General features: G+C 36.2%; 1 protein-coding gene across 5 annotated transcripts in view; it reads left to right on the plus strand.

The window, feature by feature from the left end:
* SLC44A5 (solute carrier family 44 member 5) overlaps positions 1-20,486 on the plus strand; it is a 375,730-nt gene extending 355,244 nt beyond the window's left edge. For all 5 annotated transcript variants that reach the window (XM_072754861.1, XM_072754860.1, XM_072754863.1 and 2 more), the window contains 6 exons: positions 6,949-7,052; positions 10,240-10,313; positions 10,926-10,996; positions 11,117-11,205; positions 12,471-12,555; positions 18,858-20,486. In XM_072754861.1, the coding sequence (XP_072610962.1) occupies positions 6,949-7,052; positions 10,240-10,313; positions 10,926-10,996; positions 11,117-11,205; positions 12,471-12,555; positions 18,858-18,964 (530 nt within the window). In that variant the 3' untranslated portion in view covers positions 18,965-20,486. The remainder of the gene's footprint in view (positions 1-6,948; positions 7,053-10,239; positions 10,314-10,925; positions 10,997-11,116; positions 11,206-12,470; positions 12,556-18,857) is intronic.
* The last annotated feature ends 1,816 nt before the right edge of the window (positions 20,487-22,302 follow it).

Genomic DNA, 22,302 nt, shown 5'->3' on the forward strand with positions numbered 1-22,302 from the left:
TCTGTTCCATTTATCTATGTGTCTATTTCTTTTTTTCTATGTGTCTATTTCTTTATCAATGCTATTATATTTTGATTACTGTTGCCTTATAATTTGAAATCAGGAAATGTAATACCTTCAGCTTTGTTCTTCTTTCACAATTACTTTGGCTATTCAGAGTCTTTTGTGGGTCCAAACAGATTTTAGGACTACTTTTTCTATTTCTATGAAAAATGCCATTGGAATTTTGATAGGAATTGCACTGATTTTGCAGATGCTTTGGGTATTATGGACATTTAACAACATTAATTTTTCCAACCCATGATCATAGAGTATTTTTCTTTTATTTGTCTTTATTTAATCAATAGCTTACAGTTTTCAATGCACAAGTAGTTCTCCACCTTAGTTAATTCTGTTTCTAGGTATTTTCTCGTTTTTGATGCAGTTGTAAATGGGGTTGTCTTCCTTTTTTTCTTTCTTTTTTTTTTGAGATTGATTTGATTGATTGATTAATGAGAGACAGAGTGGCAGAGACACAGGCAGAGGGAGAAGCAGGCTCCATGTGGGGAGACTGATGCGGGACTCAATCCTGGGTCTCCAGGATCAGGCCCTGGGCTGAAGGCATCACTAAACTGCTAAGCCACCCAGGCTTCCCTGGGGTTGTCTTCTTAACTTCTGTTTTCAATAGTCAGTTGTTACTATATAGAAATGCAGCTGAGTTTGTATATTGATTTTCTTTCCTGCAACTTCACTAAATTCATTTATTGGTTCTAATAGAGATTTTTTTGTTTTTGTTTTTGTTTTTTTTTGGTGGACTGTAGGGCTTTCTATAAATAATGTGATCTGCAAAGACAATTTTACTTTTTCTTTTCTAATTTTAATCCTTTTATTTTTCTTGCCCAATTGTTAAGACTAGGACTTCTAGTACTATGTTGAATAAAAATGGCAAGAGTGGACATCATTGGCTTGTTTCTGATTTTAGAGGAAAAGCTTTCAGCTTTTTACCATTGAGTATGTTAGCCAGGGTCTTTCCATATATGGCTTTTCTTATGTTGAGGCCTTCTATAACCAATTTATTGAGTTTTTTTTTTTTTTTATCATGAAAGGAGGCTGGGTTTTGTCAAGTGAATTTTCTTCATCTACCAGGATGATCATGATTTTTATCCTTCATTTTGTTAATGTGGTGCATCATATTTATTGATTTGCATATATTGAGCCATCCTTGCATCTCTTGGATAAATCCACTTGATCTTGGTATATAATCCTTTTAGTGTACTGCTGAATTCAGTTTGCTGATATTTTGTTGAGGATTTTACATTTATGTTCATTAGGGATATTGGCCTATAATATTCTCTTTGTGTAGTGTCCTTGTCTTTGGTTATCAGGGTGATGTTGGCCTTGTAAAATGAATTTGAAAATGTTTCTCCTCTTCTGTTTTTGGAAAAGTTTGAGAAGGATTGATATTAATTCTTTAAATGTTTGGTAGAATTTACCAGTAAAGCCATCTGGCTATGGCCTTTTGTTTGTTGAGAAGCTTTTTATTATTGATTCAAAATCCTTACTAGTAATCTTTATGGATTTTCTATTTCGTCATAATTCAGTCTTGGTAGGTTGTGTATCTATAGGAATTTATCCATTTCTTCCAGGTTATCTGATTTGTGTACAATTGTTCATAGTAGTCTCTTATGATCCTTTGTACTTCTGTGGTATTGATTGTAATGTCTCCTCTTTCATTTCTATATTTAGTCTAGCTAAGACTTGTCAATTTTGTTTTTTCAAAAAACCAACTGTTATTTCCACTGATCTTTCCTATGGTCTTCTTAATCTCTATTTCATCCATTTCCACTCTGATATTTGCCATTTCTTTCCTTATACTAATTTTGTGCTTCGTCTGTTCTTCTTTTTCTACTTCCTTAAGGTGTAAAGTTAAATTGAGATATTTTGTTTTTCTTTTTTTTAAGATTTTATTTATTTATTCATGAGACACAGAGGCAGAGACACAGGCAGAGGGAGAGGCAGGCTCCATGCAAGGAGCCTGACGTGGGACTCGATCCCGGGTCTCCCGGATCATGCCCTGGACTGAAGGTGGGGCTAAACTGCTGAGCCACCGGGGCTGCCCTCTTTTGTTTTTCTTAATGTAGGTGTTCATTGTTATGAAATTCCTTCTTAGATATACTTTGCTGCATTTCATATGTTGGCATGTTGTGTTTCCAGTTTTGTCTCAAGATACTCTTTGATTTCCTTTTTGATTTCCTCTTTAGCTCACTGGTTGTCCAATAGCATGTTGTTTGATCTCCACACACTGGTGAATTTTCCACTTTTCTTCTTGTAATTGACTTCTAGTTTCATACCGTTGTGGTTGGAAAAGATGCTTGATATGATTTCAGTCTTCTTACTTTTATTAAGACCTGTTTTGTGATCTAGCATATGATCTATCCGAGACAGTGTTCCATAATATGACACTTTAGAAGAATGTGTATTTCTTCTATGTTTGGATGGACTGTATTGTAAATGTCCAATCTGTTAGATCAATGTATAGTTTAAGTCCAATCTTACTTTTTGATCTTCTATCTGGATGATCTATTGTTGAAAGTGGGGTATTTAAGTCCTCTACTATTGTTATGTATTTCTCCTTTCATATCTGTTTATATTTTCTTTATATATTTAGGTATTCCAATGTTGGGTACATAAATATTTACAATTTTTAAATTCCTTTGGTGAATAGATCCCTTTATGATTGTATAAGGACCTTCATGTTACAGTTTTTGACTTAGTCTATCTTGTCTGATATAACTATTCCCACTTTTATTTGGTTTTCATTTGCATGAAAAATCTTTTTCCAATCCTTCACTTTCATTCTATATGTGTTTTTAAAAGGTGAAGTGAGACTCTTGTAGGTAGCTTATAGTTGAGGTTTTCTTTTAAAGTCACTCAGCCACTCTGTCTTTTGGTTGGAGAATTTAGTTCATTTACATTATCAATATAGAGTTAGTTTGCCATTTTGCTCATTGTTTCCTGGCTGTTTTATATCTTACATAAAATATGTTATAGTTTTATCAGTCTATTTTAAGCTCATAATTTAATTTCAAATGTGTACAAAAGCTCTACATTTTTACACTTTCCCCACATTCATGTTAACAATGTTTTTGATGAAACAATTCACACTTTTTTATATTTTGTATCTATTAACAAATTATTGTAGTTATTTTTATTTTTTTCTGGAAAGTCAATTTTAAAGATAAATTGCAACACTATAAATGAATACAAGTGTAGCAGTTGGCAGTCACTGCTTTAAGCACTTTACATTCTGTTTTTCATTTAAAACTCATGAGAATCTTTGAGGGTAAGTATTATTATTTTATAATAATAGAGGAATTGAGGTTTGGAAACGCTTTTGTCAGGTCATGATAAAGTGGTGACTCCAGAATAAACCAGAGTTCTTACTGCTGTGTGCTTTTGCCTTTCTGAAAAATGGACAGAAAATGAGTTGATTATATTCCATTTTCTTTCTTCCTTTAGCTCCTCTCCTTTCACTTTTTTTTAAATAAGCTTTTTTGTTTTGTGATACTTTTAGATATACAAAAGAGTTGCAAATATAGAGTTCCTTTGCTCTCTTCTCTGTTTCCCTTTAATATCTCATGAAACCATGGTATTTGTGTGAAAACCAAGAAATTAATATTGTGACATTATTAATTAAACTACCAACCTTAAGTGGAGTTCACCACTTTTTCTACTAATATCCATTTTCTCTTCCATGACCCAACTGCACTTTGGTCTGACTTCCCCATGCTCTGATCCTTTTTTAAATTGAAGTTCGATTTTATAGTTACCTTTAATATGTTGTATTTTCATCTTTATACTAGAGTTGTGATTTACCTGCCACCATTATTCCGAATTTAACTATATATTTACTTTTTTACTAGTGAAATTCATACTTTCACATATTTTAATGTTACTAATTAGCACCCTTTTGTTTCAGCTTTAGAAGCTCCCTTTAACATTTCTTGTAAGGCTGATCTAGTGATGATGAACTCTTTTACCTTTTGTCTGGAAAACTTTATCCCTCAATTCTAAAGACAATTTTGCCACATAGAGTTACTTGCTTGGCAATTTTTTTCTTTCATCACTTTGAATATGTCATTATACTCTATTCTGGCCTACACATTTCTGCAGAAAAGTCACTTTTCTGTGACTTTTTTTTTACCCTGAAAAAGGTAAAAAGCCACTCTTCTGTTGCCTTTAACTGCCTTTAGACTTTTGAAAATTTAATTGTATGTGTTTCAGTATGAATTCTTTAGACTTTCTGGATCTAAATGTGTCTGTTTTTCCAGATTAGGGAGGTTTTCAGCCATTATTTCTTCAATTAAACTTAGTATCCCTTTCTCTCTCTCTTCTCCTGGGACCTCCATTTTGCTCTGCTTGATGGTGCTCAATAAATCCATCACTCTTTCAATTCTTTTTCCTTTTTACTTCTCTAATTGGATGGATTCTACTGCCCTGTCTTTGAGTTTGTTGATCCTTTCCTCTGCTTGATCCTTTCCTTTGCTTGATTAAAACCCTCTATTGTACTTTTTAAGTCTGTTGTTCTATTCTTTGGTTCTACAAATTCTGTTTAATGTTTTCTTATTTTCTGTCCCTTTGTCAAAATTCTCACTTTGTTCATGCATTGCTTCTGTGACCTTGATGAGCATCTTTATAGCCATTATTTCAAACTCCGTCAGGTAGACCACTTACTTCTGAAACATCAGTTTCTGGAGATTTACTTTGGTTTTTGTTTGAAACATATTCCCCTCTTCATTTTTTTCTTGACTGCATGGTGGATTCCTTGCATTAGGTAAAATAGTCACTTCTCCCAGTCTTGACAGACTGGTCTCACGTGGGAGATGAATTTCATCAATTAGCCCAGCTCAAGCTTTAGGGCTCTCAAGCATTTGTAATTATCCTAGCCATCACAGTTATTCTTAATGATCCCCAATAGTTGAGTATGTGCCAAGACCTCTCAGTGTTCCAAAGGGAAGGATCACAGTCAGAACCTGTATGCAAGATGATTAGAAACCAGACACTTAGACAGCAGCTGGGAAAGTGTTTAGTTAAGCCTTTTTTACAGAGAAACTGGAAAATGGATATTTGCCTATTCCTTCATCACTGAGCCAGGGTATATAGCCATGCTGGGATTGGAGGAGGGTGCTCCTATGCCACTTAAAAACTGAGTTGTTTGTTTTAGCCCTGTGGGACTTTTTAGTGCAACCTTCATTTACCATCAGAGCCAGGGAAGGTGTGGACCATCCCTTAGGCAGTAGCTGCAAAAGCTAGGGCAGTAGGCATGTGTAAAATCTCCTTCCAAAGAGGAATTAGTGGTCTTATTTTAAAACTGGAGTAAGCTAGAGGGAGAAAGTAGTAGAAGTGCCCACTAGCTCCCCTGGACAACTCCATGAAGGACTGCAGCTAGCACCTAGACATGTGCAAATGAAAATCTAGACACTCAGGCAGTGGGTTGTAAAGCATTTAGTCTGCCCCCTTCCAGGAAAAGACTAGAAGATGGACATCTTATTTCATGCTTTCTCTGTGCTAATCCCTGAGGAGGTCAGCCACAGTGAGTGCTGGCATGTAAAAGAACTAGCTTCTTTGTTTTCTATACTACTGTGAGACTTGTGGTTATAAACTCCATTGGAAGTCAGAGCTAAGAGTTTTGGGGGCTTGTCGCTTAGGCGGGAGCCTTAAAAGTTGGAATCCTATAGGTACTATCCAAACCCTTTACTCCTCAGGAAGAGGCTGAGAGTTGGGGTTATCTTTCTTATAGTATGGTTCTGTGCCATACTATAATTACAGCTCGTTTGTCTCGGCCTTTTGTATCCATTTCACTGTGGTCATTTTCTCAGTTGCCTGATGTGGTAGGAGTCATTCAGCTAGTTTCTGTTTTTTAATTTTTTTTCTCCGAGGAAATTGTTCAATGTGTAGCTGTACTTTAGGTGCATCTGTGGAAGATGGGAAGTTCAGGGGCCTCCTATGTCACCATCTTGGTCCTTTCTACAAAGGATTGGCATATATGTTGCTCCAAAGAAGATACACAAATGGTGAATAAGCACATGGAAAGATGCTCAGTATTATTCATTAAGGAACTGCCAATCAAAATTGTAGTAATGGTAGCACTTCATGTCCATTAGACTGGCTTCTATTTTAAAAAAAAGAAAAAAAAAACAAGTGTACATAGGATGAGGATAAATTGAGAACCTTTGTGTATTGCTGGTGGCAGTGTAAAATGCTATTATCATTGTGGAGAAGATTATGGTGCTTCTTCAAAAAGTCAAAAACAGGATTGCCATATGATCCAGCAATTTCACTTCTATAGATGCATACTCAAAAGAATTGAATACAGGGACTCAAGCAGATGCTTGCACACAAGTATTCATACTGGCGTTATTCACAGTAGCCAAAAGGTAGAAACAACCCAAATTTCCATGACCAGATAAAAGAATAAACAAAATGTGCATATATATACATGCAATGGAATGTTGTTCAGCTCTAAAAAGGAATGAAATGATGAACCTTGAAAACTTTAAGTGAAATAAGCAAAACAGGATAAATATTGCATCATTCCACTTATATGAGGTATTCAGAAGATGAAATTCATACAAAGTACAATAGAAGTTACCAGGAGCTAGGAAAAGGGGAGAATGAGGAGTTATTGTTTAATAGGCACAGAGTTTCTATTTGAGATGATGAAAAGTTCTAGAAATGGATAGTGATAATGGTTGGATAAGATTATGAATGCGCTTAATGGATTGAATTGAATTGCATAGTATTGTACACAATTGAAATGTACACTTGAAATGGTTAAAATCATAAGTTTTACATGTACATTTGACCAAATTTTTTAAAAGCCTACTTACAATTTTTTTTATTCATAATCAAAATTAAAATTAATTTTTAATTAAATCATTAATAGATCTGAATATTTCATTTTCATAGATGCCCAGAACAACATATCTAAATTTCTACAATGCTGCCTGAAATGCTGTTTCTGGTGTTTGGAAAATGTGATAAAGTATTTTAACAGAAATGCCTATGTTATGGTAAGTAGATTACTTTTTATTTACTAAATTTCTTCTTTGCAAGCCCAAACACCATGTGTACATTTCCATCTCTAATACTTTTTACATCATGCAGTTGAATTTATCATCATGTCGATATTAGGATTTGTGAATCCAATGCATGATTCAGGGCTATGCTTTCCTGGTTGAGATAATAATCTTAATTGTATTTCATTATTACCATTAATATCTTTTTAAGGAGGGAGGTATTATTTACCTTAGAAATTTCTAAGTGTGCTGGACTGAAAAGATTTTGTGTGGCTTTGGCATAGTTTAGTAGGAGAAGAGCTTAGTCTATATTTCACTCTGAGAAAAAATATCTAATTTTGGGATTTACATATTTTTAGAGAATGTGTGGGCATCAACAAGACCTAACTGAAAGTTTTACTTATTTCCTAAGGGGAATATGGAGATTTTTTGTATAAATTTATTTTTTATTGGTGTTCAATTTGCCAACATATAGAATAACACCCAGTGCTCATCCCATCAAGTGCCCCTGCTCAGTGCCCATCACCCAGTCACCCCCACCCCCCGCCCACCTCCCCTTCCACCACCCCTAATTCATTTCCCAGAGTTAGGAGTCTCTCATGGTCTGTCTCCCTTTCTGGTATTTCCCACTCATTTTTTTTTCTCCTTTCCCCTTTATTCCCTTTCACTATTTTTTATATTCCCCAAATGAATGAGACCATATAATGTTTGTCCTTCTCCGATTGACTTATTTCACTCAGCATAATACCCTCCAGTTCCATCCACGTTGAAGCAAATGGTGGGTATTTGTCATTTCTAATGGCCGAGCAATATCCCACTGTATACATAGACCACAGCTTCTCTATCCATCATCTGTCGATGGACACTGAGGCTCCTTCCACAGTTGGGCTACTGTGGATGTTGCTGCTATAAACATCGGGGTGCAGGTGTCCTGGCGTTTCACTGCATCTCTATCTTTGGGGTAAATCCCCAGCAGTGCAATTTCTGGGTCCTAGGGTAGCTCTATTTTTATTCCTCTTTGAGGAACCTCCACACAGCTTTCCAGAGTGGCTGCACCAGTTCACATTCCCACCAACAGTGCAGGAGGGTTCCCTTTTCTCCGCATCCTCTCCAACATTTGTGGTTTCCTGTCTTGTTAATTTTCCCCATTCTCACTGGTGTGAGGTGGGATCTCATTGTGGTCTTGATTTGTATTTCCCTGATGGCAAGTGATGCAGAGCATTTTCTCATGTGCTTGTTGGCCATGTCCATGTCTTCCTCTATGAGATTTCTGTTCATGTCTTTTGCCCATTTCATGATTAGATTGTTTCTTTGCTGTTGAGTTTAATAAGTTCTTTATAGATCTTGGAAACTAGCCCTTTATCTGATACGTCATTTGCAAGTATCTTCTCCCATTCTGTAGGTTGTCTTTTAGTTTGTTGACTGCTTCTTTTGCTGTGCAGAAGCTTTTTATCTTGTGTAAATCCCAATAATTCATTTTTTCTTTTGTTCCCCTTGTCTTAATAGATGTATCTTGCAAGAAGTTGCTGTGGCCAAGTTCAAAAAGGGTGTTGCCTGTGTTCTCTAGGATTTTGATGGATTCTTGTCTCACATTTAGATCTTTCATCCATTTTGAGTTTGTGTCTGGTGTAGGGAATGGTCTAGTTTCATTCTTCTGCATGTGACTGTCCAATTTTCCCAGCACATTTATTGAAGAGATTGTTCTTTTTCCAGTAGATAGTCTTTCCTGCTTTGTCAAATATTAGTTGACCATAGAGTTGAGGGTCCACTTCTGGGTTCTCTATTCTGTTCCATGGATCTATGTGTCTGTTTTTGTGCCAGGACCACACTTTCTTGATGACCACAGCTTTGTAGTACAACCTGAAATCTGGCATTGTGATGCCCTCTGCTCTGGTTTTCTTTTTTAATATTCCCCTGGCTATGCAGGGTCTTTTCTGATTCCACACAAATCTTAAGATTATTTGTTCCAACTCTGTGAAGAAAGTCCATGATATTTTGATAGGGATTGCATTAAATGTGTAAATTGCCCTGGGTAGCATAGACATTTTCACAATATTAATTCTTCCGATCCCTGAGCATGGAATATTTTTCCATCTCTATGTGTCTTCCTCAGTTTCTTTCAGAAGAGTTCTGTAGTTTTTAGAGTATAGATCCTTTACCTCTTTGGTTAGGTTTATTCCTAGGTATCTTATGCTTTTGGGTGCAATTGTAAATGGGATTGACTCCTTAATTTCTCTTTCTTCAGTCTCATTGTTCGTGTATAGAAATGCCATTGATTTCTGGGCATTGACTTTTGTATCCTGCCACACTGCCGAATTGCTGTCTGAGTTCTAGCAATCTTGGGGTGGAGTCTTTTGGGTTTTTTATGTACAGTATCATGTCATCTGTGAAGAGGAAGAGTTTGACTACTTCTTTGCCAATTTGAATGCCTTTTATTTCTTTTTGTTGCCGGATTGCTGAGGCGAGGACTTCTTGTACTATGTTGAATATCAGTTGTGAGGGTGGACATCCCTGTCATGTTCCTGATCTCAGGGGAAAGGCTACCAGTGTTTCCCCCACTGAGAATATTTGCTGTGGGCTTTTCGTAGATGGCTTTTAAGATGCTGAGGAATGTTCCCTCCATGACCAAGTGGGATTTATTCCCGGGATGCAAGGCTGGTTCAACATTCATAAAGCAATCAATGTGATATAGATCATATCAACAAGAGAAAAAACAAGAACCATATGATCCTCTCAATAGATGTAGAGAAAGCATTTGACAAAATACAGCATCCATTCCTGATCAAAACTCTTCAGAGTGTAAGGGATAGAGGGAACATTCCTGAAAATAACTTTTAATGTGAATGCTGCAACATATAACCCATTCACAATGAATCCTAGCCTAAACACTTCAAAGACAGAAGCCATATCCTGAGATTTAAGAAGAAGATCTACCTCTGAATTCCCATGGAGTTTACAGGCATCTAGCATCTGAGGCACACCTTATTGTCAACACCCCTGACAGCTATGCAGAATTGACGTTACACAGTTCCCAAGTCTCCCACATACCCAAATGTTGGAAAGAGGAATGAAAGTAGTTGTCTGGGTGATAAGAGAATTAATTCATGTTCCTGTCATTGAATTGTCTGTTGGCCTTGTTAGAGTCTGTTACTGACTCCAGAATAATAATTGTTTTCCTCAGATTGCAATATATGGCAAAAACTTCTGCAGGTCAGCAAGAGATGCTTTCAATCTGCTGATGAGAAATATTTTAAAGTAAGTAATCAGATTGAATTTGCAAAAAAAAAAAAAACAATTTGGTGAACCTTGAGCATCACATATTTCACATGTTGTTATTTAAACTGATTGTGGCCTTATTAGACATGAATATTATCTTTCAATTTAATTTAAACCTTTTATCTCATACTGTTTCTTTTTGTATCTTGGAATCTTGCTTCCATGATCCATCTACATCTTCACACTCTGGCATTTTATTGATTTTCATTACCCCTTCTGCTCAAAAAATTCTCTATACAAACATCATGTCGCCAACCATTTCCCCCACCCCAAATTGACAGAGTCTGAGTGAGCAAAACCAGAGAAGAAATGTAACATTCTCAAAATTCAGGGGTGTCTTAGGCTTTATATAGACTGACATAACCAATAGTGCCTGATAGCCCCACAAAGCCATCTTCTGTTTATTTCATCAAAAATAAATCAGAACTTCATTTCTGGGGTCTACCTTCATTTCTTGCATTTAACAAAGGTGAAATAAAATTTCCAGTTAAGACATATCAAAATGAGCTCGTGAATTATTTACTTTCATAAATTTAAAGTGACAAATACCATCTAAACACAGCATTAAACTTTCTTTTTTCTGACTCTTAGAGTTGCAGTTATGGATAAAGTTACAGACTTTGTACTAATCCTGGGAAAAATTCTAGTTGCTGGATGTATAGGTAAGTACTAATAATAAGCATAATAAGTTTGGAAGGTACTTTGAAAAACTTCTTTGCTACAAAAAACCCCCAATATTCCTTTGCAAATACATAATATACATGTTCTATCTTCTAATGTAGGCATGCTGGCCTTCTTACTCTTCACACAAAGACTGCCAATGATTATAGAAGGACCAACATCTTTAAATTACTACTGGGTACCATTGCTGGTAAGAGTTGGTGTCTTAGTTTGGGCTTCTATATCAAAAGTATCTTAGATTGGGTGGCTTAAACAAGAATTTATTCCTCACAGTTCTGAAGGCTGAGAAGTCCAAGATCAAGGTGCCCACAGAGTCAGTTCCTGGTGAGAGCTCTCTTCCTGGTTTGCAAAGGGACACCTCCTCTCGCTGTATCCTAACATGGTAGAGAGAGATATCCCCTCTCCTGTCTCCTCTTATAAGGGCACTAATCCCACTGATGAGGGCTCCACCCCCATGTCCTAATTACCTCCCCCAAAACTCACTTCCAGATATCATCATATTGGGGGTTAGGTTTCAACATAGGCATTTTGAGAGGACCCAATTCATTCATAGCAACTGGGTAATATTGACTGATTTATCAGAGATGGCAAGGTAAAAGAAATAAGAAAAATAATAGCTAATGTTATTGGTCCTACTTTGTGCTGAGCTTTATTCTGCTTTAGGTTGGATTCTTTGGAAACAACCTCTGAGACCAAGGATTGCATGTGGAAGGTTTATTAGGAAGTGCTCTCCTGAGATACCCTTGTTACAAGGAAGTGAGGAGGGCAGGCATGGGCAAAGGGGAAAGCTGCAGTTAGAGGGGAGGCCTCAGACCTATTCACAGGAAGCTCTAAAAGAAGAATTAGGCCTCTGTATACTGCATCAGGCAGCTATTGGCCAGGGATTGCCCCCTGGATTGGGGGGTGTAGGCTTGGGGAAGGCAGTTCCCTGCAACGAGGGTAATGCCTAGTGAGGGAAGCCTCTTGGTCATCAGTGGCCTACATTCCCAACAACTAGGGGACAGATGTAGCAGCTGGAGAGGAGCTGGGAGGAGCCCTGCAGTATCTATAGCAGTTAATTCACTCACTCATTCCGTGTGGCATAAATACTATTATTCATATTCTCCCCTCACCTACCAATAATTTTTTTTTTATAGGAGGTGAGAGGCACTGTGAGGTTGAGTGCCTGACACGGGATTCAAACCTAGGCAGTGTGTGCTCTTAACTCTCGGGCTTTACTGCCTCGGTTGTACAGGATTCTAAATCTGGAATATACTTGGTAGGCATAATAGAATACACTTAAATCCCAGTACAAAACGCCCAAAAGTGTTATCACTGGATTTTTTTGGTCTCTGTATTGAAATCTTTTCTGACATAGGGTACTTTAAAGTTTCTCGTCATGACTTTCATTTAAAGCTGCATTTTTGTTCTTCTGGACAAGCAAGTGACATCTTCATTTTCTTTACTCATTTACAGACAGTCATTATTGGATCTTACCTAGTTGCACATGGGTTCTTCAGCGTCTATGCAATGTGTATTGATACAATTTTCATCTGCTTCTGTAAGTTTTCAGTATATGTGTTTTCCCCCTTTGGAGAGTAACGGAAAGATAAGAAGGTTAAGGCTCATGTCCTTAGCTGGCTTGTGGATTTGCTGCGGCCTGGCTGCAACTACCAAATGGTGTTTATTCGGAAAGAGACATTGCTTAGTAGATGCTCTTTAAACCTTCACAGCTGTGAGAGAATGCAGTTTGCAAAGTACAGGAGAGTCGGCTCCTGAAATGAACCTTAGGCTCCATGGCATGGTGTTAGCATCAAACTATTTTTTTTTTAATTTCTTAGTATTTTCATATTTATAAAAATAAAGCACAACAGAATCCAATCATTAACAGAATTGAGGACAAAATTAGGCTTTGAGACCGGACTTCAGGAACTCTTCAGGAACTCTCCTTAGCCTTTATAGATCCTGATAAAGCCAAGCTGGAAATGGTTTCAGAGACACATATGACCAATTCACACTAGATTCATCGAGGAGAATGTCTATTAAACAGCCCAATCAATTCTGATCCTAATAGTTAAAATACTTCTTAAGAGCTTTCATCACTGCCTTACATGCTGTGCCTCTGTGGGGCAGGTATAACTCATAATGTATAGGTTTTCTATTAGTATCTCCCCTTAAAAGCCTTGGAGAACCTGGTGCCCTAGGATCTTGATCTGGCCCTTGCCTTCAGCCAAGAGAAAGTAGGCTCAGCAGATAAAAGAACAAATTGTTAGTCCTACAGCAATACTCTCTAAAAGATTATTTCTCCGGACATTGCTCTTAAGAGAAGCAAACGTTCTGTGACAGGGCATTACTGAGTGATCCACTTGTGTAAAATTAACAACAGTTTTTTTTTTTTTTTTTTTTTTTTTTTTTTTTTTTTTTTTGGCATAACTCACAGCACCAGCTTCACACTGAGGGCAGGAGAGGAGATGATAATGTAGGGAGACATAGTCAAGGAAAACCTCCTAGAAAATGATTAGGCTTTTTTTTTTTTAACATTTAAAAATTATTTTCAATAACTGGACAAAGAACTTTGCATACTAGTTAGCTCTTTCTCTGGCTATAAATGGAACCCAACCCAATGTTCGAGTCATCCTCGAGTGCCACTGTCAGTGGTTTAGTAGGAGAAGCCATCTACAAAATGCCACATGAACAAGCTTCAGCTCAGCTGTGAGATGGAAGAAGAAGCACAGATGTAGATTAGTGCCTGAGACAGTGGTCTCAGATTTTCAAAGATCTCTTTTTTTTTTTCATCTAATCATAGCAATAGTGGGAGACCCCTCTGGGGTTTCCCTGTTTTTGTAACTGACAGTGTTACTCAAGATTTATCTCAGAAATGCAGAGAAGCTACTAGCATTGGTCTTTGGAAGCTTTGGAAAAATCATGTGGATTTTAAATTTGAGCAGTAAGAAACGTTTTCTACCCTTATATATTAATAATTGCCAACTTCTTGAAGACCAGATGTGATTTCAGCTTTATTCAATACATTGTGTGTTGAATATGAACAGTTTTCTTCTGGAGACTCTTGTCTTCGAAAATAAAGAACAAGGGAAACCAAATTCTATTTCCCCTCCCTCCCCAACTTTTGGGCAGGGAACAAACTTTAGGGCAGCATCTTACTTTGGAAAACATTCTTCTTAAGTGGTGCTGGAAGCCAAATTCTGATTGTGTGGGGACTGTGTGTGTGTGTGTGCGCGCGTGCGCGTGCGTGTGTATTATATTTTATACCTATTATGTTGGCTGCCAGACAACTGGTGTTTTTAAAAATACCATTTGCAAACACTGCATTATAGAAATGTGGCATCTTTTTAATGCTACAAGGCAATGAGAATTCTGGTACCAGTATGAGGGGGGAAAAAAAAGTAGTGTCATAGATGATTATTAATGTGATCCATACCTGCTTCCTCAATAATGCCTCAAGGGTAATAACAATATAGATATACTATATATAATATAGAAATATTATTAAGGAAGAAAGAACAAAAATGTTCAGTGTCTGTCATATTCCCACCCTAGCTTTTCATTTTATCTGTGAGGAAGCTCACCGTGAGGTCTAACTTTTTTTTTTTTTTTTCATGAGGTCTAACTTAAAAATTAAAGTCAATAATCCAAACATTCCCACTCCCGTAAAAGGATTAAAAATAATTTAGATTTATCTTAGAAATCTATGATTATACTATATGGTTTTGTATATGTCTTCTCCTTTGTCATAATAAAGGCTATGAATAACAAAACCTTTTTCAATATACTACTGAAAACATAGAATTAAATTATACTTGTATACTTATTGATAGATATTATTTGCTGCAAACTGTATCCTTAGGAAATTTAATTCCATGCCAACTTCTTTTTGCTTCTCAGCATCCTTCTGGTGCTTTCCCTGAATCACCCAATAGGTGTGTGCTCAGGGAACACCCCACCATTTTATTATTAGCCTAGGCAAAGCAGGAAGGTAAATTCATGATTACACGACATCGGGAAACACTGCCTCTAGTTTTCTAGTGCAAGCGGAGGATGCCTTTAAGACAGGACGCCTTATAGTTAAGTAGGAAAAGAACCACACTAGGTGTTGAAAGGCTGGGTCCTCACCTCCTTCTGATTGCCCTAGAGCATTTGACTTCTGGAGAATCATTTCACATACCTGGGTCTCCGTTTCTTCATCTGTAATGTTAAGAGTGTGAACTACCGCTAAAAGTGACTTTAAACCCTGAAATTCAATTATCGTTCTCCATTTATCACTGACTTTTTATTGGGCTTCATCTGCGAGGATGTGGCATTTTACCTTCCTGAAATGAACAGTCTCAGATTTAGAGATAATACTTTTGAAATGGCATGTAAGATCTTAATGACCTTTAAACTATCAAAATAAACCCCTTTGGGCATTGGTGGGATTTAGGAACTTTCAGTGCTTCCTGGCAGAGGGCAGTTTCTTACTTTGTCCAGCATCAGCAACTTAACGTTAATAATTTGTCTTATCTTTGACTTTCTAACACTGATTTCTCTGATTTTTCCGTTTGACTCTCCAATTTATAAAAATACACTTAATTCTGCTGCTGCTTGCAGCTTTTGCCGCTGCATACCCAGGTGAAGATATGGAAGGAAATGATGGATCCACAGGAAAACCGTACTTCATAGCCCCAACCCTGCACGGAACTCTGAAAAAGATGCAACTAGTTCCCCAGAAGCAGAAAGAGTAGAAAAGCGCCAATGACATTCATTTTTAAATAGAAGTTTTGTAAATTAGATCATTTGTAACTTGAAGATGATGCTTCTGAGTAATGTGCAATTTCTGTGCTTCATTCCTAAAAAGCCAGAACCTGGTACCACCTAAGGTGACAGGCATTGGATGATAGTAGCCTCTGTGAACTCATACTTTATAGACTATAGTCTCCCAGCTGAAAAGCAAGGTGTAAATGTCACACATATTTTTTAAAGCCTGTGGCCAAAAGTGTTTTAAATAAAACTTTTATAACTCAGTGTGCTGTTTCCCATTGCAGCACTTTGATAGCCTTTCTTTTTATAAACGTGTATTTGTAAAGGATATTCAGGCAATTTTTGAAAGCACTATAAATGTACAATTAGCCATAAAAAAAAAAAGATTGATGCAGTTAACCAGCATATGGTACTAAATTTGTAAATATGGTGCTCTGGTTATGCAGCTGCTCAAGCTAGTGGACAGCGTTCTCAACTGTGATTAAACTTGTATTAATGTTTCCCTAGGAGCTATATTTCAGCATGATTCAAGGCCATAACAAACAGAGATGTTAATGTTATACAAGTTCCACAGAGAACATTGCTAGATAAAAATTACTGTGGAACCTTATAACCTAACCCACTTTGTTTTAGTGAAATTATATTCATAGCAAAGTTGAATCTGAGTTAGACGCATCATTGCCAACAATATGAATCTCTAGCCACCGTGAAAATATTCTGAACGAAACTGAAATGACTGCCTAATTCATGCCTGTTGTCTCTAACCCAAATGGAAACAAATTCCTATTTTCCTATTCCCACCTTACAGAACATTGGAGTGGATTTGTTTTAGAAGGGTGATTATATCCTTTAATCTAGAAAAGGTTGTGTTTTAGCTCAATTGTAAGTGTGGAAGGAGAAGTTTGCCCAGAAGAAATACACTACTGACACTCCATGGGTACCTTGTGTGGTACCTTTATTAGGGGTGTACTGTGGGTTAGGAAGTCTTTCCCTTGAGAGTGTAGCAGGAGAGTTATTTTTATATGGCATCCCTGCTGGCCAGAGCAACAAGCTGGTTTCTGGCAGTCATGCCTTAGTCTTTTGCATGGTGGAGCAAAGCATAAGTCAGACATTCAAGTACTTTGCCTGTCCATCCCGTGTGCACATATGGATGATTTGGCTAACAGTGTAAAAGTTCCCCCAAAAGGGACACTGAATCAAGCAGTATCCTTTGGGCGTTTACACTAAGCTTGTGTATAAGGATTATTATGTATCGACCCAAAGGAACGTTGTTGATCTAAGATTGTGACCTAAATATGCTCCATATATTTAAGAAGAGAGTTAGAAATGTATCGTTGTGTCACAAATTAATATAAAAACAAACTTATTTAATGATCTTAAGTGTGGGAACCTAGATTTAGATTGCCTCTATGATATTCTAGCAAGAAACCAACGAATAAGGAAGATTTTCAAAACAGTGGGCTTTATAATGGCCACCATCTTGTTCTTGGCTCATTTTCTTGAGATTGTCATGGTCAAAGGGTCACTTGGTTTCACACTGTGCCAAATGGCCTCCTTCACTGTCATCCTCCTTGAAGTATAATTCAGAGAAGATAATCTTTCTTTCTGGATAGTTACTATTCAACAATACAGAGGTGACAACCAAGACCTAGTAGTTACTTTTTTTTTTTTTCTTTTTCTTTTTCTTTTTTTTTTAGCGTAAAAGTTTATGTGTGTATGTGTGAGAGGCAGGGAAAGAGGGAAAGGGTGGGGGGGCAGGGAGGAGGGAGAGAGAATTTTAGGTTCCATGCCCAGTGTGGAGCCTGATGCAGAGCTCGAACTCCCTACCCTGAGACCATGACCTGCACCGAAATCAAGAGTGGGAGGCTTAGCCGTCTGAGCCACCCGAGCACCCTTGTAACCTCTCTCTTAAGTATTAAAAAATAATAGGGAATACGTCCCCTTCAGGAGTAGTTGAATGATGATACATAATGATGAAACAAAACAATTCTAATTTTTTGTATCAGAATCACTCTGAGAACTTCTTATAAATATAGACACCTGTGTCCCTTCCCTAATGTTTGGGTGTGGGGCAGCTTGTGAATTATTATATGTATCAGAATCAGAACTAGGGAACTTTATAACAGTTGGAAAGTTGCTTGAATAAAATACAAATCAACATGCAAGAAAGTGACTGCCCATATTCTCCTTATATTCTTGGCTGTTCCAGCAGTTAGAAAATTAAGACAAAGATTAACTTAGAGACTTCTAATATTCATAACTTCTTCTGTCTTTTAGATTCTTAGGCCAGATGAGGCCCATATATTAAGTGTTTAACATTATGTCTGGTGATTAAGCCAAAAATTGCACTGGAGTAAAAGTGTTCACTGAACTTTATGGAGGCACTTTCAATAGCTGGCTATATTTTAAGGATATAATCTATGGGTACAAAATCAGGAAAAGAAATGCTATTTGATTCAATATTTTTAAATAACTTTTTTACTACTTAAAGGAAGAGTCTCTAAGTATAGAAGTTTTAATTACATTATGGACCTATTTCTAGGCAGAAAAAGTATTTCCCACTAATTCTTTGGGTAGAAGAGAGTAAAAATAAGCATTTTTTTGACAAAATAGAACCATGATCTTACAAAGCAATTAACGTAATAATTGCAAAACATTTTTTAAAACTTGCACTTTAAGGACTTGAAATATACTAAAATTCTACAAATCTTTTTAAAACTGCTACCTAGGTTGTTGTTGGTAAAACAAGCAAGTTTGAACAAATATAATAAATTAGAAAGCAAATTGAATGCATACTACCTTTCAGGAAATTGAAGGTGAATTTGGAAATTCCAGATGAACCTTTTTTTTTTTATTAAGTGTGCTATTCCAAAAGGAGGTAAAAGTTATTTCCCCAGTTATGCATCTGAGAAGCATGTACTAACATAATAACAAGGGCTGCTTGTTTTCTGATAGGTATGTTTACGATAATGATGCCAAACTATGCTATTTAGAGAAAAAGAAAAAAAAAAGTTTTGAACTGCTGTGAAGCAAGTGTGCAGCAGATGGCGTCGTTACTTCTCTTTCAGTTTTGCTTTGATATTTACTCTGTGCCATTCTTCCTCCTAGTGGAAGATCTGGAAAGAAACGATGGCTCTACGGAAAGGCCCTATTACATGAGCCAGTCTCTGCTGAAGATTCTGAAGGAGCCAACTCTGCGAGCGAAGAAGCAGTAAGAAGTGCAAACTGGGGTGGTCCTGATGGTGCGTTACCTCATCTTCATCTGTGTCTGCACAACGCCTGGTTCATAAGTGCTTTGTGTTCGGAACACTGTATTCACCTTGTTGGCTTTTATTTGCATGTTTAATACCAAAGCTTATACTGTAACACGTGAAGCCATCGGAAGTCGCAAGGGAGTTGTTATAACATGGTACAGTTTTATACTAAGGTCTTCTGTTGTGTGATTCAGTCCTAAATAGAGTGGCTTGGATGTTTTGAGAACACTAGTGAATATATTCATAGTTTAAATCAATAGCTCCTAATCTATTTTTTAAATTACAGCTAAAAGACTTCTGCAGGGAAAATTGGTCCACAAAAAACAAAACAAAACAAAAAGACAATTTTAAAGTTTCCCCCACTCCTGTTTGACAGTAAATTGGTAAAAGGACTGCCTGCTCCAGACTTTGCTCTCTTTAAGTATAGAATGTTTCCTATTAAACAAATTGCCAATCATCCAGCCTTTACTACTTCGTCCTCTCTGACAAAGTGCCTTACTGGCTGTTTAATATTACCCAGCTTTTGTGGGCAAGTTTACAAACATTGTTTAAAAAAAAAAAAACTGCAATGTTTAGTGATTGAAACAAGTCGTCTTGCATTTGTTTTCCTCTTAGCTCACTGGTTGGAAACCACTTGTCATTTCAGTATGTTTGATATCCTCACTATATAAAGTACGTTTTGCAGCATAAACAATTTCCCTTGCGCCTAGTGGACATTCATGAATGTGTACTACACGCAAGAAAAAAAAAGTGAAAGGATGCTTGTTAGTTTTTGTTTTTGTTTTTTTACTAAAAGTGAGTTTAAAAATCTAATCTTTTCTATAGTAGATCTTTGAAAATAGATATAAGACTACATTTCTCAGTGTTTTACACAGTTTGGAAAGGGACACTTTGAGAAATTACAAAGGGAAACTTTACCCCTGGAAAGGGTGCTCCTAGGTGTCATGTACTGAATCGCTAAATGATTATTATCATCAAGATGTGTTCTATGTATGTTATTTCATTTTCTAACTTTTGATATGAAATAATCAGCTTATTTATAATGTTGACTTTTATTGTGCTAATATAAACAGGAACATAATTTCTAATTCAATTTTAAGTAATTTTACTAGTACTACTAACTTTAAAGAAAATGAATTCAGTTTGTTACTCAGTATTAAAGTATTCACCCCAAGGGAATGTCAGTCAGATATGATAATTTGTGAAAGCTTTGAGAATCAACAGTAAGTTACTATTAGCTTATCTATGATCACATTTGTTTAAATGTGACTTTAGAGATTCTTTTATGCCAAAAACAAACTCACATGAGCACATGACAGTCTGAGCTCTATAATCAGTGTGCTTCTGCTGTGCAGAAATATTAGGAACATATTGTCTAAATATCTTTGATAACTAAAATGTTTAATATTTAATGAAATTTGTTGTTACTCATCATTTTAAATCTGTTTTTTTCTTCTAATAAAGATTTAGATTAAAAAAAAAACTGTCTTTTTATTTCTTCATCCTAGGAAAGGAGAAAAGCTTTAGTTTTTAAAACCTTCCATATGGTAACAGAATCTTTATCAACTAAGGTTCTTTTCAAAATATCTATATTTATCTTTTAAAAATTTTCCATTTTTCTTTACCTGTTCATTGTCAAATAGCTGAAACTGATGATTTATATAAAGTGTACAAATCAAAACTTAGTGGATAAGAGATGGATTTTTTTTTTTAAACCTGAACAGTGGCCTAAGTTAGTTTTTAATTTGTCAAAGTTTTTCTCAGTCCATCATTTGGTTTTGCCAACATCATAAGAAGCAAATCTCATTATTTTAAAGGCAGGGATGAATGTAGAGAATCTAAAACATGTGAACACTAACAATAGTTTTCCAAGGCAAGATTAAGTGTACCTATCACTGGTTTACCTTAAGCTAAAAGTTTTCTTACATCCAGCTCTCCATTAACAAATGTGTAAGAATCTATTTTTTAATTGAATTGTGCTAGATCTTTAATTTTTCTTTAAAATTCAATGGGTTTCATTAAATGAAAATAAAATTCTTGCAGTTTTCAGTGTTTTTAAAATGTTCCAAATCTAATTAGATGTAATAAAATAGATTTTTATATTTAAAAAATATAGTTTGCTTTCTAGAAGAAATCTAAATTCTGCTTTAGATCTTAGCTCTTAGGTGATAAAACACTAATAATATTTCTAAAGTGTTTGAGGTTGGACTGTAATTAAATTTTTCTTTGTTGCCTATTAAGTTTAAACAGTTTCTGAATTCATAAACTAAAATCATACTGTTAAAGGTTGTGGGGTATCACCAGGCATAATGCAGTTATTATTTAAACTAATATTGGAAAACAAGCCCTCTGCAGTAATTCCGTATTTTTCTTTTACTATATAGCTTAACAGCACTCATTCCAATATGCTCTTTCACTTTTACAAGTGGTGCCTCAGGAAATTGCTCTTAAACTCTAACCAGGCACAATAATTATCTCCAGTATTATCTGGTTCTGGACTGGGGAACATGCTTTATAAATCAGTCTTTGTTGGCATAAGATGGGACCAAATTGAACTAAAATTATTATTGCAGGCCATGGTATATGAAATGGTGTCTTGACATTTTTTCCAGTTTCTTGCAAATATTATCCTTAAATGTTTGCAAATGTTTGTTTTTAAAATATAGCTGTATGATTGTAAGAAGAGAATTCAATAAATCATAGATGAAAAGAAATAGCTTACTGATACAGCAAGAATAATTTACTTTTCCAAAGTAACTTTCCATATATCATGTTTTTTTCTACTAGAACTAACATGGATATTGAAGACTTCTCTCAGGACCTGAGTTACTGCTGGCCCTTAGTGAGTCAATCATCACCCAGAAAACAAAACAAATGTGATTGATTCATTCATGAAAATTGAGTACCACATTATACAAGGCTTGGACCCTCTTAAATTTATCAGGTCAAATTAACTAGCTTCTCTACAACTTTCCAGATTCTTAGGATAAAAGGTAGCTAAACAGCACAGAATCTGGCAATATCTTCTCTAATGTTTTCTGTGCTGGGAAGAATGGGGACTGTTACATGACACATTTGAAAGCAATCGATTCAGGAGTTCTAGGGAAGATGACAGAGTAGGAGGATCCTATACTCACCTCCTCCAAGGGATACAACCTAATAACAGCTACGTCAGTGTAAATAATCCAGAAAAGAACCCAAAGTCTGGCATAACAGACTGTCCACAACTAAATGTAGAGAAAAGGCCACATGGAAGAGGGTAGGAAGGGTAGAGATGCTGTTGGGACCTAAATAGACCC

Source organism: Vulpes vulpes, chromosome 3 (assembly GCF_048418805.1).
Source record: "Vulpes vulpes isolate BD-2025 chromosome 3, VulVul3, whole genome shotgun sequence".
Lineage (NCBI taxonomy): Eukaryota > Metazoa > Chordata > Mammalia > Carnivora > Canidae > Vulpes > Vulpes vulpes.